This window comes from Castanea sativa, chromosome 2, assembly GCF_040712315.1.
Source record: "Castanea sativa cultivar Marrone di Chiusa Pesio chromosome 2, ASM4071231v1".
NCBI classification, from domain to species: domain Eukaryota; kingdom Viridiplantae; phylum Streptophyta; class Magnoliopsida; order Fagales; family Fagaceae; genus Castanea; species Castanea sativa.
In genome coordinates, this window is record NC_134014.1 from 42,262,642 (window position 1) to 42,280,553 (window position 17,912).

Consider the following 17,912-nt stretch of genomic DNA (forward strand, 5'->3'; position numbering starts at 1 on the left):
CCCTGATGATGGCCCCATGGCCCTTTGTGCAATACGGACTGAGTATCCTAGGTCCTTTCCTCATGGGAACCAGACAAATGAAGTTTTTGGTAGTAGGGATTGATTACTTTATCAAGTGGGTGGAGGCCGAACCTCTTGCAAAAATCACTCAGCAAAATGTCAAAAATTTTGTTTGGAAGAATATTCTATGTAGGTTCGGAGTACCCAGGGTACTAGTATCAGATAACGGACGTCAGTTTGACAACGCACCCTTCAGGAACTTTTACGAACAATTTGGAATCAAGAATCACTATTCCTCACCCTCCCACCCACAGGCAAATGGCCAAGTAGAAGTAGCGAACCGATCTCTGTTGAAAATTATCAACACTCGCCTCGAAAGGGCAAAGGGGATATGGCCAGACGAGTTACCGGGTGTTCTTTGGGCATACAGGATGACTATGAGAACTCCGACAGGAGAAACCCCCTTCAAGCTAGCCTGTGGAAGTGAAGTAGTCATACCGGCAGAAGTTCATATGGCTAACCATCGAGTGATGAAGTATCAAGAGAAAGAAAATGAGGAACAACTTCGTCTTGACCTCGATCTCATTGACGAGGTAAGAATGGATGCAGAGCAAAGGATATCAAGATACAAGAATCTTATGGCTAGACAGCATGATGCCATGGTAAAACTCAAGCGTTTCAACATCAGAGGCCTTGTTCTTAAAAGGGTATCCCTGGCAACCAGGAATCCAGCTCATAGAAAATTAGGACCCAATTGGAAGGGACCCAATTGGAAGGGACCCTACAAGGTAATCTACTGCAAAAGGCAGGGGTCATACTACTTCGAAGCTCTGGACGGGCGAAAGTTAGAGCACCCCTAGAACGTGGAGCACCTGAGGAGGTACTATCAGTAATGAGCTTGGACAAGATTCACCAAGGATGAGGTTACAAATATGGACGAGGTCACAACTATGGTGTTTGCTAATACTTGTTGTTGTGTTTTTATTATTACTATGGTGTGTATTAAGAATAAAAAGTGCATTAGTTCCTAAACTTTTGCACCGTCTACAGACCAGTTTGTGAAAGACGAAGTTATGTATTTTCTTAAGTATTTTAATAAGGCACTAGTTTCTAAGCATGTGCTATATTTGTGGACAATGTTCATATAATAATACGGTTTGGATTTCTAACGTATTTAATGCATAAATCCGATCTCCATAATAATACCCACAAGGGGGGCGAAAGCCTAAGATGAATGAAAATCTCTAGACGCGGGGATGTAACGTTCATAAGCTTTCCTCGAGACAATGATAAAGTAAAGAAAAAATAAGCTAAGGCATAAAAGGCCATACAGTGAAGCACTAGTCCATGGACGAGCATCTGACCAAGACGCTCAGGTGTTCTAGGATGAGTCAAACACTAACGTCTTGTCCAAAGGCAAATGCCAAGTCAAACCCATGGACGAGATAAAGGTCTGACAGGACCATCATTGCTATCTTGAATTGTCCATTCGCAAACAAGTCAACCACATAAAAAAAGAAGAAGGCATATGGACGACCCTATAGTACGTGGACGAACCTCTAACATCGTCCATAAGAAAAGCATATGGACGACCCTCTAGTACTTGGTATCAATAAGGCTAAAGTTAAAACAACCAATAACAGCAGGGATAGAGGGTAAAACTCGTCCATGCAATAAAAATAATGGATGAATATAAACATTCATTAAAGCTTAAAAAGGGTAGACGACCACCGTCCAAAAACCCTTACAAAGTAAGCTTTATAAGACAATTGTTAATGCGCTCATCCAAAGTATGATGGACGAGAGAATTGTTTTCAAATACATTTTAATAAAGGTCCTAAAAACAATGGACCAAATCAAAGGGAAACAAACAAATAAACACTTAAAAGAGTAAAAAATCTCATCTTCAAATGGAGGGGGCGTCAGCTTTGGGGTCGTCCTGAAAGGGCTTCGTAGTGGCATCGTCTTCAATATTGACGTCCTCTGAACTTGTCTGGAGGAGAGAGCTAGCAGAGCCACCGAGTTGAAGTTTGACAAGGCTAAAATCTACCTCGAGGAAGTGTTCAATAGCTTCGATACGAAAGTCTTCGAAGCCAGCAGCATAGTTCCTGTCCAATAGATCAATAAACTGGAAGGAAGTTTTGAATTCCTCCTCAGCTACCTTTTTGGCGTCCTTGAGAAGGGTACTGAACTTGTCATTTCTCTTTTGAAAATGATCTAAACGAGTGTCCTTCTCGATGATATCAGCCTTCACCTCCTCGACAAGATTTTGTAGCTCCTTAACCTCATCCATAGCTTTACCCGCTACCTCAGACCAGTTTCTACACTCGTCCTTAACCTGCCGTAGTTTCGTCTCAAGCTTAGCCCTCTCTTTGTCTATTTCTGTGGTCTTTCTAGACGCTGCTATGAACTTAGACATGGCCTACACAAACAATTAAAAGTCCAATTAAAAAAAAAATAATAATAATAAAATAATGGTCACGATGAAATGATAGGACGAGGTAAAATATAGAATTACATACCTTGAAGAGATCATGACAACAAAGTGCTCAAATTCCTTCAAGGACATGTCATAGCAAGCGGCCACATCCTCCTCCGTCACAAATTTTTCAAACCTCTCCCAGGCTAAGTCCTCATTCTCAATTATGTTCATGGGAACCTTAGGACGAGGCTGAGACGGGATAGGAGTGATGACCTTTGAAGGGGTGATGCCAATAGACTCAGGCATTTCCTCGTCAAGGATTTGGACGGGAGGAGCATGAAAGACAGGGGGGTAGTGCTTGGCTTGACAATCTCGGGCTTAGACGACCTATGCTTTGCCTTCTTGTGCCCTCGATGACTTGGAAGATCTTCCAAGTTTAGATCCTTGGGTAAGCTCTTCCTTTTATTCCCAATAGAAAGACGAGGCTAGGATTCCTCAAGGGTAAGACGAGACTGAGACTCCCCCAAAGTAGGACGAAGCTGAGGCTGAGCCTCTAGCCCTACGATCTCGTCCACTATCTCCTTCCCTTTGTTCTCTTTCATAGTAGCCATTCTTGCAGAGAAATTTGTTAGAATTACTTCAAAAAAAAAAAAAAAAACAAAGGATCACTAGAAGTAAGAACTTACATCTACGGATTGTGCGCTCGTGGGCTATGGCTTGAGGAGAAGGATTAGGACCAAGTCCCCAGGTAGCAAGGCGTTGCCAAGTAACCAAGGAATGGAAATCCCTTTCAGGATAAAGACAAGCCTTTTGCACTCGTCCAAGGTAAAACTTGTTCAAGGACGGTCGTCTAACACCTGCAAGAAAGAGTTAAGAGTTGATTATAAAATGACATACAACAAGGGACAATGCATAGCAATAAACATACCTTCAGGACGAAGGTACCCTAACTCTCCACTATAAGGGGCAAATGGATTCCTGCCAACCTCAACAGAGCGTTCTACCCAGAAACCTGAGACGAAGAAAAACTTTGTCTTCCAGTTCCTATCGGACGTAACCAAAGACTTAATAATTCTACAATTTCTCCCTCTGGTTGTAAATTGATAAAAACCACGGGATTGACTAATTTCAGAGGGTTTGTAGCAAAAAATGAACTCATCCACTGTGAAGGGATGGTCCCCTTTAAACACCTCTCTCGACAAAATTTGCATAGAGACGACTAATCTCCATGCATTAGGTTTAAATTGACACAACCTTAAACCTAACCTGGTAAGTAGCTCCCTAGCAAAAGAGTTAAGAGGCAACCTAAGACCTTTTAAAAGATAGGCCTCATAAACTCCTACACCAAAACGAGGTTGGCAGCATCATTCTTCTCAGACAGCCAACCTCCTCTGGGATCTGATACCAACTCTTAAGAAACTCTAATTTCTTGTCGTCCGTCTTAGAAGGGACTCCCATAGCACAACTGTAAATGGTTTCTACCTCGTCCTAAGGAACAGACGGGGGAGCACTCGATGGACCAGCCTAGACCCAGACGCTGCTCTCATCCTAAGTTCTTCTTGAAGGACTTCTAGAGTAACTCCTACTACTGCTAGTGTAACTAGAACCACTATAACTAGAAGAGTTATGATACTCGTCTATCTCCTTTTCAACACTATTACTAGACGAAGATACGACAATTCCAGACATCTTGAAAACTTAAGGAAAACCTAAAAACGAGTGTAAAAAAGATACCTGACTCTAGACGGTGGAAAACTAGGGATGGTGGAAAACTTCTAGACGAGGCGCTAAGACGAGGATGTCAAATAAGAAAATTTGAGAAAATGTAGCGGGTACGAGAGGAATTCCACTATTTATAGGCGTTGAAAAATGATGTCTCAAGTTACGTGACCAACCAGAGCATGCCACGTGGCACTTCCCTCGAAAAATTAAATCAACGTGACAAATTACCAGTGAAATTGAGACATGTGGCATACGTAATAGCTAATAATGAAACGCGTTTGAAAGATGACGCCACTTAATGTACTCCCTGGACAACCTATGGACAAGGGGGGCAACTGATGGGGTTTAAAAAATACGACTCCAGCTTCGTCCATAATCGAAGACAAAACCAAGTAGGCTGAGGTTGTAAGAACCTCATCCAGGATAAGGCCGTGCACGCAGTTAGGTGTGTGGGCAAAGCTTTGCATGGACAAAGTTTTGCCACATCATGCCATGTCGTCCAAAGAAAATCATCAACCTCGTCTTAGGAAATCGCCTAGAAGGGAACGAGACCGCTTGGAAGCAAGATGCGCCTAAATGGAGGTTCCCTGGACGAGGACCCCTGGACAAGCCCATGACACTTAGAGAAAAATTCCTAAGTGAATATAACAACTCCATATCACACGCATAACTTTCAATGACCGTTTTGTGAGGAAAAATGTAACTCCTAAACGGTTGAAGAAGTTATCCCTGAACCCTCACACTTCCACAAATCCAGGAGAGGTTACAAGTTTGATAACTGTCTTTAGGACACTATATAAACGCCCATTCAGACTAAACAAAGGTACGCTTGAAATTTCCTAAAAAGTTGGAACTCCAAAACTATAGAGAGAAAACTAACTTTATCATCGGAGGGTTCTTGGCCGGCAACCCCAATCACCTTTGATTGTTTTTCTTTCTTTTTCAGACCACCAAGACAACAAGTAGTCATTTCAAGTCCGAAGCATCCAGCCTACTGATTTTCTTTGCATCATTAGTTCTAATTCTTCCATTAATGCTAATGGTGTATTAATCATTTTTCTTTAAACATAACAAACTATCTCAAGTAACTCTATGTCTTTTCAATTTTATCGATAGAGGCCACCTCTCTCTATAAAAAAAATTTCTCATTTTGTATTTCATCTTCCTTGTATTCTCATATATCCATCTTAACATTTTGATTCTATACTTATTTTATGAATATGTTGCTTCTTAAAAACATAACATTCATCACTTTATAGCATACTTGGTGTTATAGTAGTTTGTAAACTTTTCCCTTTGATTTAATAGATAATCTATAATCACACAATACTCATAATACACTTTTCTACTTCATCCACCTTACTTTTATCATATGATTTCCATTCTTTGCAATCTCTCTATCTCTTTTGATTAGTAGTCAAAGATATCAGAAGTTCTTGCTCTTTGAAATCTCTTGACTATTAAGTCTGACAACCACCTTATTTTTGTTTCTACTTTCACCAAACTTACATTTTATGTACTCTATTTAAGTTATACTTAACAAAAAAACTTTTCAATTTTTTAAAATCTCTCCAAATTAAATTTTATCTTGAGATTAACTTCATGTCTAGTTTCATCCAAAAAAAAGCTACATTATTTGCAAAAATAACACACTAAGATACAAACATCCAGTGATAAGAAACTCAATTAGGATGCCTTTACTTGTTCTCGCACTAATTATAGCTCTACAATACCCTTAATCAACTTAATATACTTCAAATGAACTCATCTCTTTTTAAAACCCACCACATTACATTTTTAAGGACCTTATCATATGCTTTCACTATGTTAATAAAAGGGTAAAATGAATTTACATCCCTTGAACTTTGAGATAGATGCACTTACCCCAGTACTTTTATATTAGCCAATTTTGTGTATAAACTTTGATACTGTAACAACTAACAAGTAAACCCCCTTTAACTCATTTTTTCACCAATTTAATTTTTTACTTCTATTTATTTTATGCAGTAACACAGTTGATATTTATTGTTCATGTTTTGCTTACTTAATATGCTATCATATATTGGGCATTCTCATTCTTAGGAGGGTCCAACAGTTCAATCTCACAAACAATACATCCTTGAGAGTTAAGAATTTGACAATGTTTCTTAGGTATATCAAGCAGAATAGCAACAATGATAGGATACCCCAATGACTGAGTTTGAGGCTTATTTGGGAGACTGAATGGCCATTTGGTATGGTATTTTCAGCCACAGTTTTTAGTTTTTAGTTTTTAAACAATATTACACGTATTTCTACATATTTTTTTACCCACATGAATTTTCAAAAAATACAAACAATGTTACTAAAAAAATGCTACCAAACAGCCCATGAATTTCGATATTAGTATATCAATCAAGATAGATAAACATACGTACATTTAGTCACTTACACTCACACTCACACTCACACTCATATATACAAGCAACAATTTGTGTTTGGATTTGCTTTTTCTTTTTAACTTATTAGCTAATTTAGCTTATTTATTTATAAAAAATTTTCAAAGTCCCATTTCTTATTTTAGGCACGACTGTACTTATGTCAACTTCCAACAAATAACCTTTTCAGTAAAAAGCAAATCCAAACACACGTGTCATGTGTGTATATTAAAAGAGTTCATTTTTTAGTTTTTTAATAAATAAAGTAAGTTATAACTTTTACACACGTGAACAACAATACACTCTTAGTACCAAATTTTACATATACCATACACAATATAATTAAAATATATATATCATCTTTATAAATGTCAATGAGTATGTAAAAGTTGTCTAATTTGCTATAAATATATACAAAAGTAATCACCGGAAAATTCTTAAGTATTCCCGGAGTATGGAAATATGGTGCTCCCTCCTCTCACATTCATAGTGGACTCCACCATGAATTTACTAAGCGGATCCTACCATGAATGTGAGAGGAAGAAGCACCATCCTCTATATTCCGGAAGTACCTAAAAATTACTAGTAATCACCACTATTATTTCGAGTACTACACTCATTACATTAAATCTTCCATATTTTGTTATTTCTTTAAGCACTATTATTTTATCAGAGTGGTTGGAAGATATTCCTTCATACCTTCATAATGTTCTTCTAGCTGATCATGACTAATTTTCTTTCTAATAAAGTTCCCAGTATTTCTTCTAAAAAAAAAAAAAGTATTAACAAACAATTGAAAACTTAACAACAACAACAACAACAACAATAACACTAGCCTTAGTTCTAAATAAAAAATATTTCTACAATTATATATACCAGGTTATAACTAGTGTTCATTTCTCTTCTATACTAGTACTCTTTAAGGGATTCTCCCTATTTGGGATCCTTTTTTTTTTGGTTCAAAAATGCCTCCACATCCCTATGTTTAAGTAGAAACAAAACTAAAGGACAATCTTGTAAAAATACAATTCTAACTCTCACTAAAACATTGCCTAAAAAATAGGGCAACTCTCATGCAGATTTTCAAATTTTTTTATCCACTTATAAATTAGATTCTTAAAATAAAAATTATACATACTAGCCTCTGAGCACTTGTGTGAGCGCGTGCTCAGAGGCTAGTATCCTGTAATTATTATTCATTTTTCCCAATTTTGTTTATGCAGTAATCAACGTGCTATTAATTGGAAGATGAAGCTATAATTTAGTATTAACCTTTATTGGAAGGGAAAAAAATCCTTTGAATTAATCTTATAAATAATGCATATACTGAAAATGCATAATGAACTTATAACAATAAAACTACTTACAAAATACATGTGATGACCTTTACAAAAGCTATTATGAAGAAGTAAAATTATAACTTTAGCATTTCAGAAAAAGAAAAAAAAACACATAACAAATAAATTTATGTAGTAAAATTCCTCCCACAATAAAGAGAAAAATGAGTGTGATGAAACTACTGCATTTTTTGAGTGTATTTATTACAAAACTAAGATAAATTGACAGAGCCCCTCAAGACTCTCGGAAAAAAATAACAAAATCAGAAAAAGAAGTCTACGAATGTAGGATGTCTAAAATCATTTTATTTCTATAAAAAACAAATTCTCACTAAAGACCACTCTAGCACCCAATTTATTTTCTCAAACAAAAAAAGAGAGATCCTATCCGAAAATTATACTCTCTTTGTGATCACGGCTCGTACATCACACAACTTTTGTAGGATAACCTAGATATGATGATCTGATTCACATGAACCCAATTTAACTACTAGTGCTTGCAGCGACAAATAGTGTGTCAATAGAACTTATTTGGGTCTAGATCCTTTCTCTCCAAACAAATTTTATGCATTTTGTTGCTTCGGGGCATAGTGGACACTAATCTTTAGATGCCATTTGAAAGAAGTTTTCTAGAAGGTAAACCATTCGCCACCAAAGGGTTCTCGGTTCAAAAGCTCTTGACAATGGCAAGGTTTTTGCCTAGATGCTCAGGAAATTCTTTGGTGATTTGTCACATTCATGTAGATGAAGTCAAATACAAAAATAATGAGAGAGAGAGAGAGAGGAATTAAAAAATGCAATCAAGATCTCCATAATGTCCAGAAAATGCAATTTAGGCCAACATTGTTCTATCCGTATGGACCATATCACCTACATTAACACCAAGAAAAGGAAATTTTTATATATATATAAAAAAAAAAACTTGACTGTACCTAAACGATTTTCTGCTTTCTTTGTTTCTACAAAAATACATACCCTAAACCTAAAAATACATACCATAAAAATAACAACATAAAACTAAACTGTGACCTATGGTTTGCAAAACAGCATTAATGATTAAACCAACTAAAAAAATCACAAAACAACTTGGATTTGAGTTTTTGAATCTATGGTTTAGTTTTGTTTGCAGGCTGACTTGGTTGCTTAGTGGATTGCTAATAATTGTTTTCAGGATTGCTGCGTTTGTTTTATCTCAACATGGTATGTGTCTAAGTTTTTGTGATAATCTTAGTCCTTAGAGATAGTTGAATGTATTTGCATATATATTCACATATTAATCACATGTTTGATATTCTGGGTCCGTTTGGATAGAACTTATTGCTGAAAACTGAAAACTGAAAACACTGTAGTAAAATAATTTTTAAATGTGTGAATAGTGTTGTGGGACCAATTTTTAATAAAAAATTGCTTAAAAAGTACATGAACAGTGCGCGCACAGTACACGCACAGTGTGCACACTGCACATTTGTCCCCCACCGCAGCAGCAAACGAAGAAAAAAAAAAAAAAAAAGCAAAACGCAAAAAAGTAAACTCAGAAAACATAATCTCTATCCAAACCCTCTCTCTATAGGTTTCCTCATATCCTAATGCTGATAAAGAAGTAGTGCCATTTAGCAACAAAAAAAAAAATGTAATACCAGAGAAAAAGGTTAATAATCTGCATGCATTATAATTTAGAAATACTACATTTTTCAATTGTAAAATAAATAAAATAAAAAATAAAAAACCTAGTGATGAAAACTTATTTCACCTACATTCCTAATACTCACCCCCTATACACGCATAATACTTACCACCTATGGGAAACCATTGACACGACTCACGAGCAAGTTGAACCAATCAACCAAACTCACATCATAGTAATGTAAATTTGATTTAGTGGTTCCAAATGTCATTTCAACAACTGTGGCCGAAGGTAGTCCACCAATGTGTTGGCAATGCAAAAGGCTAGCACAATCACCAGTTTGGCAATTGGCATGAACCTTTGCCAGTTTCTTCATCAAAGCAACAACCTTGTCTGCCCCATATTTCCAGACCATCTTTCCAGAACTTCAAACACTACTTCTTCACCACTATAGAGATGAAAGCCACCATCTTTTGGGGTTAAATGGCCTGTCAGTGGCAAGAAGTCCAGGCCATATGTGTCCCATCTGCAAAACAAAGTTGACAACAGGCAACGATGTAAGTTTTTCAACCATAGTATACATATTTGAAGGGTTTTAAAGACTGCCATGTTGTGAGAAAAAAGAGTGTACCTGTGAAGGAAATGGAGTAGAGAATGTAGAAGAAGAATTTAACTAAGGAAGTTGGCATTTTTCTATACTATTATTTAAGGGGTTTTTCTTATTTGAATTCCTCATTTTTTAGTTCAAAAATGTTTCTACTTCCTTATGTTTAAGTAGAGACAAAACTAAAGAACAATTTGGTAAAAATGCATCTATACTATTATTTAAGGGGCTTCTCTTGTTTGGATTTCTCATTTTTTAGTTCAAAAATATCCCTACATCCTTATGTTTAAGTAGAGACAAAACTAAAGGACAATTTGGTAAAAATGCAACTCTAACTCCTACTAAAACATTGCCTAAAAAATAGGACAACTTTCCTATTAATTTTTAAATTGATTTATTCACTTGTAAATTAGATTTTCAAAATAAAAATATATATATATATAAAATAAAAAATACAGCTTTTTTTTTTCTACAAAATAAAACCACTAAAAAAAAAGCCTCATCATTTCAAAAAAAAAAAAAAAAAAACCTCACCGCAAACGCGAAGCGCGTGTGACGAGACTAATGTTCTTAATTTGTTTTGGATAGGAACTAATTGCTTGCACTTTTGTGTTTTGAGAAAGTGATCGTAATAGGGAGAGTGAGAGTGGTGAAGTGGGTTCCTTCTTTTTCACCACCATGAAATGATACATCTGTAGAAAAAAGCAAACTGCATGATGTTTTAAAAAATTAATTACATTTTTCATTGGGAGCAAGTTTTTTTTTTTTTAAACATATTCAAATAAGGGAGCAGTTTTTTTTTTTTTTTTTTCATAAAAACTATAGACTTAATAAAGGTTAAAAAAAAGTGATTTTTTTTTCTTTGGAAACGTGGGTTTAGGTAGTTGGAGCATTTCAAATACCTTGAATAGAGAGTGTTTCTATTTTAATGCAAGTTAGACATATATTTTTACCTAATTATCCTTTAGTTTTGTCTCTATTTAAACTTAGGAGTGTCAGGAGTATTTTGGAACAAAAAAAAATCGATCAAAATAGGGGAAACCGCTTAAATAGTGGTATAAATAAAATAAAAACATAGACTTATAAAAAATAAATAAAGACAGCTTTTTTTTGCTACAAAATAAGACCACTAAAAAAAAAAAAAACCCCCCGCGAAGCGCATAGGACGAAGCTAATTTTGTTTTCTTTTTATCGGATAACCACCCCCACCTCTTACGGTAATTAATTTTTATAATATTACTCCATCAAAGTTCACTTTGTATATTCTTATGGTAGACTCCCTATTTTGCAACTTTATTTCCCCTAATTTCAAGAGCAAATTTGTCATTTCGCAATATAAGGACAAAATCATACTTTTGACCTCTTCTAATACTTCATTGATAATAAGGGTCCATACCGCTTATTTTACTGAAAACTGAAAACAATAAAAAAATAATTAAAAAGTTACTATTCACAAAATTTTATTGTTCACATGCCTAAATGCACTGTTCATGGACAATGAACAGTGCAAGTGGCGCTCAGCTAAAAAAAAAAAAGTGAGCTTATCCAAACACTCACTAAATCTAAAAATTCTAACGATCAAAACTTATATCAAATTCTTTGACCATCAGATTAAAGATTACAATCGAATCAATATTTAATGGTCAATGTGCATCCCTACGATTAGGACGAGACAAATGTGATTATGATTAATTAGTTGTGATCAGTTATTTAAAAAAATCAATCATGATTAATGACATGTCATAACCTCATTGGTCTAGCTTGGGACAAGGGTGTATTCTTGAGCGAATAATTTTTTTTTTTTTTATAGAAAAAAAAAAGCAAAAAAAATTGTTTAATACTAATAGATAAATAGTCAAGTTTTTACATTTTAATAAAATCTTTTAGAAATAAGTATTTACTTAAGATTAAACACTTCTTAAGTATCCACTTAGATTCTGACAAATCTTTTTCAAAATTTCACTTAAAAATACGATTGATAAAAAGATGAGAAAAAAAAATCACTTGGGAGGGTTTGGCTAAGAGCAATTAATGCAACAGTGGAGAAGAGTGAGTAAATATAAGTCAAAAGAGCTAAAAAATTTAGAAGACCACCAAAAATAGCACTAACAGAAATAGTAAAAAATGACATTCTAATTAAGGAGATGATAAAGAGTGTGATTTTTTATTTATTTTTTTTTTTTATACAAAATATAATTTCTACTCTAGCCTAATCTAAGTGTATATATGTGTAAAGCTCCTTCCTGGAAACTTGAACTCCGGTCCTTACCCCCACACTCCACAAGTACTTATACATGTGGAGTGACCATCGCATCAAGAGAGTGATTTTGAATGTGATAGAATAACATAAATCAATAAAAGTAATTGTCTTTGACCTTGATTAGTTTCTTGAAGATCCATAACAATTAGTTGACTAGTTTTTTGAAGATCCATAACAGATTCCAAAGTTTTGACCTTGACATTTACATTAAACTACAGAGATGGTAAAATTAGTGTAAAGGGTGGCTACCAAAGATTGGCTTGTGTGCATGTACATGGGCACGGGCAATTAGGTGATCATGCATTTAACTATTTAGATATTGTCGATTATTCTGAACAGAATACGGATTGGCCTGAAATGCCAGTAAACAGAGGCTAAATAGAGATCTTCCAGGAGCTTCATTATTCAACTCCTAACAAAAGTAAAGGGCACATTTGCTGTGGGAGATTATACTCTAAGCACTAACGGCTTGCATTTCTCTTCCCTCTATAAAACCAAAGATAATAAACGAGTTCTATTATACAGAAACAACAACCTCGAGCTGCTTAATACAGCACAGAGAAACGATATTAAGCTACTGATTTCAAATTTGTACACAACTGATCTATGATTACCAATCGAAGGTCAATCTAAATCAGAAAATTTCAGTGCAAATGCACTGGCAGCACTTTCCCAATCTGGCATTTTCTAATTTCAAACATCTTGCAATTGAAACCAACAATGGGTATTGATTACTCAATTTCTGTGTCTGCTACGATCTTGGGTTGTCCCCAGTTGCACCATCTTCTAAAGGTAACACCCCGGGAAACAAGGTAAATTATAAATGCAACATATGCAGTTGTAAATGCACACACAACTGTGCCAAACAACGCACTATTCACTTCAGAGGAGAAGAAGTCCAGCAACAGATACCCGTTAATCAATATCACCAGTGCTGCCACCAGCCATGAAGTTATCTACAATAAAAAATTTAAAAAAAAAAAGGGGTGAACTCTTGAACCACTATTAAAGAATTTTGATCATTGTGCAAAGAAAAAAAATAATGTGAGCAGCATGCAAAGCAAGTCATGAGAAAATAATGAGTGGATATATCATATAAGTGATCTTGATCTATAATTTATAAGGAACTTAAAACTGATGGCTTAAAATCAGATGGCAAAATAAAAATCAGGCAAATTTACAAAAGAAACAAGAGCTGATCTTGTACGACCTACAAGAAACAAAGTGAATTAAGAAGCAAAAGGTGTGAGTTTCTAGGGCAGAAGAAGTTCAAGCAACCCATTTTACCTATAATTTATAACTTCAATTTCAAGTTGGCTATAACAGACAAGTGAGTGAAATTCCATAATATTTGTCTATCCTTATCCCTCAGGGGAAGGTATAAAAATCAGAGAAGCTGACTAATAGCTTTCGATTTCAACTTCAAGGAGAAGGTGGGTATTAGGGAATATATGACAGGTCATTAAGTTAAAGGGGGCACTGTGCCCACTTTTCAAGCTGATAGCACTAGCAAAATACTTGCAACAAATAGTGGACCAAACTACAAACTTTAATTTCACTAGATTATTGGAGAATTAGAAGAATACAATCCCGCAAAGTTACTAATACAAACATAATCAATGCACTGCCTCTGAATGCTACAGACTGCAACACCAAGACAATCATCCATACAAGCTCGTATGTGACACATCAAGTTGTTTAGTAATATAAACAGGAAGTTGAAAGACGATAAACTGAGCACCAACTGTGCAGGTTATGGTTATGGGAAAGTGGGCACAAAAATAAAAATAGGCTAAGAAGATTTGGGTTAATTGTAGCTATCCACCCTAAACTATAAGGGGCATTTGCAATATCAACCCTAAACTATAAATTTTTGTAATCGATGTACTTTTTTGAGTTAATTTACAATCCATCCCACCATCCAAAATTAGGGTCAAAGAAGTAGGCTGGTTGAGTGGTAAGGTGCCATAATATGGAAAAATCAACAGATTAGTTCATATTTATTTGCGATGTCCACCTCAATTGGCCCACTAGTTTGTTAATTTTAACTTTTAAGAGTATGTTTGGATGGTGGGGTGAACAGTGCAATATTTTTTTTCAAATTGGGATGTTCATTGCAAAAAATTGTAGTTTAGACATTGGTCATGAGTAACAAGACTACATAGTTTAGGGTAGATAGCTACAATTAACCACCAATAATATTTATATGAACAATAATTTACAACTGAACTAGGTCTGTTTCATGTGCCTTAATAGAAACGTTAATCCCTTTTATCTTCTAATCATAAACAAAACTCAAGACAACTTTTCAACAAGCATGAAATATCAGAGAAGACTGCTAGTCACATCCATGACAATATCATATGACATTAACCTTTCACTTTCTGAACAATAAAGCCATACCAAGACTGGAGAACTTTGTACTAAATTGTTATCTGTCAGAAGCAGTGTACAAGATATAAAGATTATGGGAGTTCTAAAAGATCTCTTGAAAGTAATTACTCAAGGATTAGTCAGACAATGATTTGTTTATTTTATAAAAAAAAAATTATCTAATCAGGCATCAAACATTTCTTTCCCAAAAAATAAAATGGCATGATTTTTATGGTGAACATGCAGAATAAAAAGGATTAACAACATACCTTAAGAACTGGGCCAATTCTAAAAGTGCCCATGATCTGTTCCTTTGACACCAAACAAAGCAGGGGAATAAGTGCAAAGGGAATCTGGATTGATTGAAGCACATTAAGCCATTCATTTAGAACATCTAGCATGTCCTCAGAGCTATCAAAGACAAGAGCAACTATCATAGTTGGGATGATTGCACAACTTCGTGTGATCAATGCCCTCAGCCATTTTTTCAACCTCAAGTTTAGGAAACCTCCCATGATAAACTGCCCTGCGTAAGTACCCGTTATAGTGCTACTTTGGCCGGCTGCTAATAACCCAATACCCCAGATATATAAAATTGGGAAAACCCCACCCCCATACTTTTCTTGAAGATACTGCCCTGCATTTAGAAGGCCAATGCTATTGGCTAATTCTGTACCATAAAAACCTTTGGCAAACACAGTTGTAACGAACAGATTTATAATGAATGACAGAACAAGGGCAATAGTAGACTCAATGGAGTAGTACTTGAGAGCTTCTTGAACTCGGCCTTTCTTGCTACGGTCAATCTCCCTAGATTGTACAAGAGCTGAGTGCAAGAACACATTATGAGGCATAATTACGCAACCCACAACTCCAACAGCCTGCCTTATTGTTTTGGAACTCAATTTTGGAATCAAAATACCTACAAAGATGAATCCAATTAACTGTGCATTAGTGCAAGGGAGCATAGTAAATAAATGAAAAATCTTATAAATATAGGGCAAATTACAACAACAAAGCCTCGGTCTCAAATTTTTGGGATCCTCAACAAGATTAGTTAGAGATAACCACATTTATTCATCTCCTCCACTCTATTTTATTCAAAGTCATAGACTTTGTTACTTCCTTAATTGACATGCCCTATTTAACTACTACTAATGTTATTTTTGGTCATCATCTACTTTTTTCCATTCCCTCAACTTGAATCACTTCACTCTTTCTTACTGGTGCTAAAAAAAAAAAAGATTCTAACCAAATGGAAAGCATTTAATTACCAAGAAGAAGTTCTTTGCCACTTGGCTTTGTTTCACCAAACATCCAAGCAAATGCGACTGCCATTGTCCCAATGAGAACAGCAAAGACTGCTTCCAATTTCCTCACACCATAGTTCTCAAGAAATAGAAAGATAAAACTGTAAAAAGGCAAAAAAGAAACATTACTGTTAAACCCATGAACAATGTATTTTTGTTAAAAAAAGAAAAAGAAAAAGAAATATGCTTCATTCAGCAGCTCATAAAATTATTAAAATGCAAAGAAAAGAAAAAGCTATTCCAAACAAACTTTTTCTTTTGCATATAACTAAAGAATTCTCTTTTTCAATGGACACTCAACAGAACCTAATAAAGTTATCCAGCATGATAGAGATGGTCTTTATATATATTAGACCAGTCAGATTTTTTGGCAACCAACCAGATTTTAAAATTTTAATTACCAAAAAAAAAAAAGAAATACCGGATTTGAATGACGCCACCCTATAATCTTATATTTTGAGAATAGTGATCAAATGAAAAACTTATCTACTACGATCTCAAAAGCCTAAAGATAAATTTCTTTATCACTTATAGTTTGTCATCAAAGCATTCTATTTCTAACCGACACAAACGCAAAGAATTTTTTGACATGAAAAAGCACTCAACTTCAAATAATTTTTTTTTTTTTTTTTCCAAATAAGTAACTTCAAAATTCAAATAAAATTGTTTTTGCAAGCAGAAGAAATAAATCTCCAGAGCTACATAGTAAAACGTCAACAAAGTCAAAAACTTTAGCTATCAGAAAAAGAAATGAAAGATTTGTCTAATTTGTGTAAAAACCAAAAGCAAAAAAACCCCATTATTAAAAGAGAAAGTAATTACCAATCCAGAGCGGTAATGATGACCCCAGACCAGAGAGGCAAAACCCCATTACTCAAAATCTTAATAGCAATAGCACTCCCAATAACTTCCTGAATATCAGCCCCAATCAGAGCCAACTCAGCCATAACCCAAAGCAACAACCTCGCCCAACTCGGATACTCATCTCTACACAGCTCAGCCAAGTGGCGCCCAGTGGCCACACCAAGCCGAGCCGCGAGCAACTGAACCAGCAATCCCATGGCGGTAGCCCACAAAAGCAGCCAAAGCAACGAGTACCCAGCAATCGCACCAGCCTGGAGATCCCCCTCCAGATTCCCAGGGTCCAAAAACGCTATGCTCATCAAGAACCCAGGACCCGTGAACAGCCAAAGCTTCTTCCACGAAAACGGTGGAGCCCGACCCGAGTCCGAGTCCAACCCTTCTGATTCGCCATCGATCCCAATAATCAGGACCTTCTCGTCGGACTCGTAGGCTGTCTCTTCTAGCTCCTCGTCAGACTCCCCTGTTAACAGTGGTTGTTGCTGTTGCTCGGTCTCCTGTGGCGGCATGGTGATTGGGTTCACGTGGTGTCACGCAGAGATAGAGTGCGTGTCTGTGTTTCTGAGAGTTGAATATGTTTTTTTGGGTTACAGTGTTTTATGTTTTTGGGAGTGGTGGTTGATTGTGCTTTGCTTGCTTCTGGTTTTTATCGTCCCAAAACTTTATCGTTACGGGAAAGACTAAAGAGAGAACTCTTTCACTCGGATAGATAACTGCCGGTCCCTCTGTTTTTACTTTTTCTGCGACTTTGATTATTTCTCTTTTGGGGTGTGAGATAAATATATTTACTAATTTACTTTACATTTTAGGCCATGACACGTGGAGGAGAGCGAGGAGGATTGATTGGACCGTTTCAACTACGTGCAAGGGTGTTCTTGTCATTTAACTATACCCTTTGCTTGTGTTACAGGACAATCAACCATTGTACAATGATGGAAACCGACCAGGAAGTTAAGGCAGTCTTTCCTTTCATTAGGTAATT

The 17,912-nt window shown here is 35.7% G+C and overlaps 1 protein-coding gene across 1 annotated transcript; it reads right to left on the minus strand.

Annotated features, from left to right (window-relative positions):
* Window positions 1-12,836: 12,836 nt before the first annotated feature.
* On the minus strand, window positions 12,837-17,676 carry LOC142624551 (metal transporter Nramp3.2-like). The gene is made up of 4 exons (XM_075798154.1): window positions 16,892-17,676; window positions 16,034-16,170; window positions 15,029-15,681; window positions 12,837-13,342 (listed from the first exon to the last, which is right to left on the minus strand). Exons 1-4 carry the CDS (start codon window positions 17,437-17,439, stop codon window positions 13,118-13,120), a joined length of 1,563 nt encoding a protein of 520 aa, XP_075654269.1. The 5' UTR covers window positions 17,440-17,676; the 3' UTR covers window positions 12,837-13,117.
* Between the last annotated feature and the right edge of the window lie 236 nt (window positions 17,677-17,912).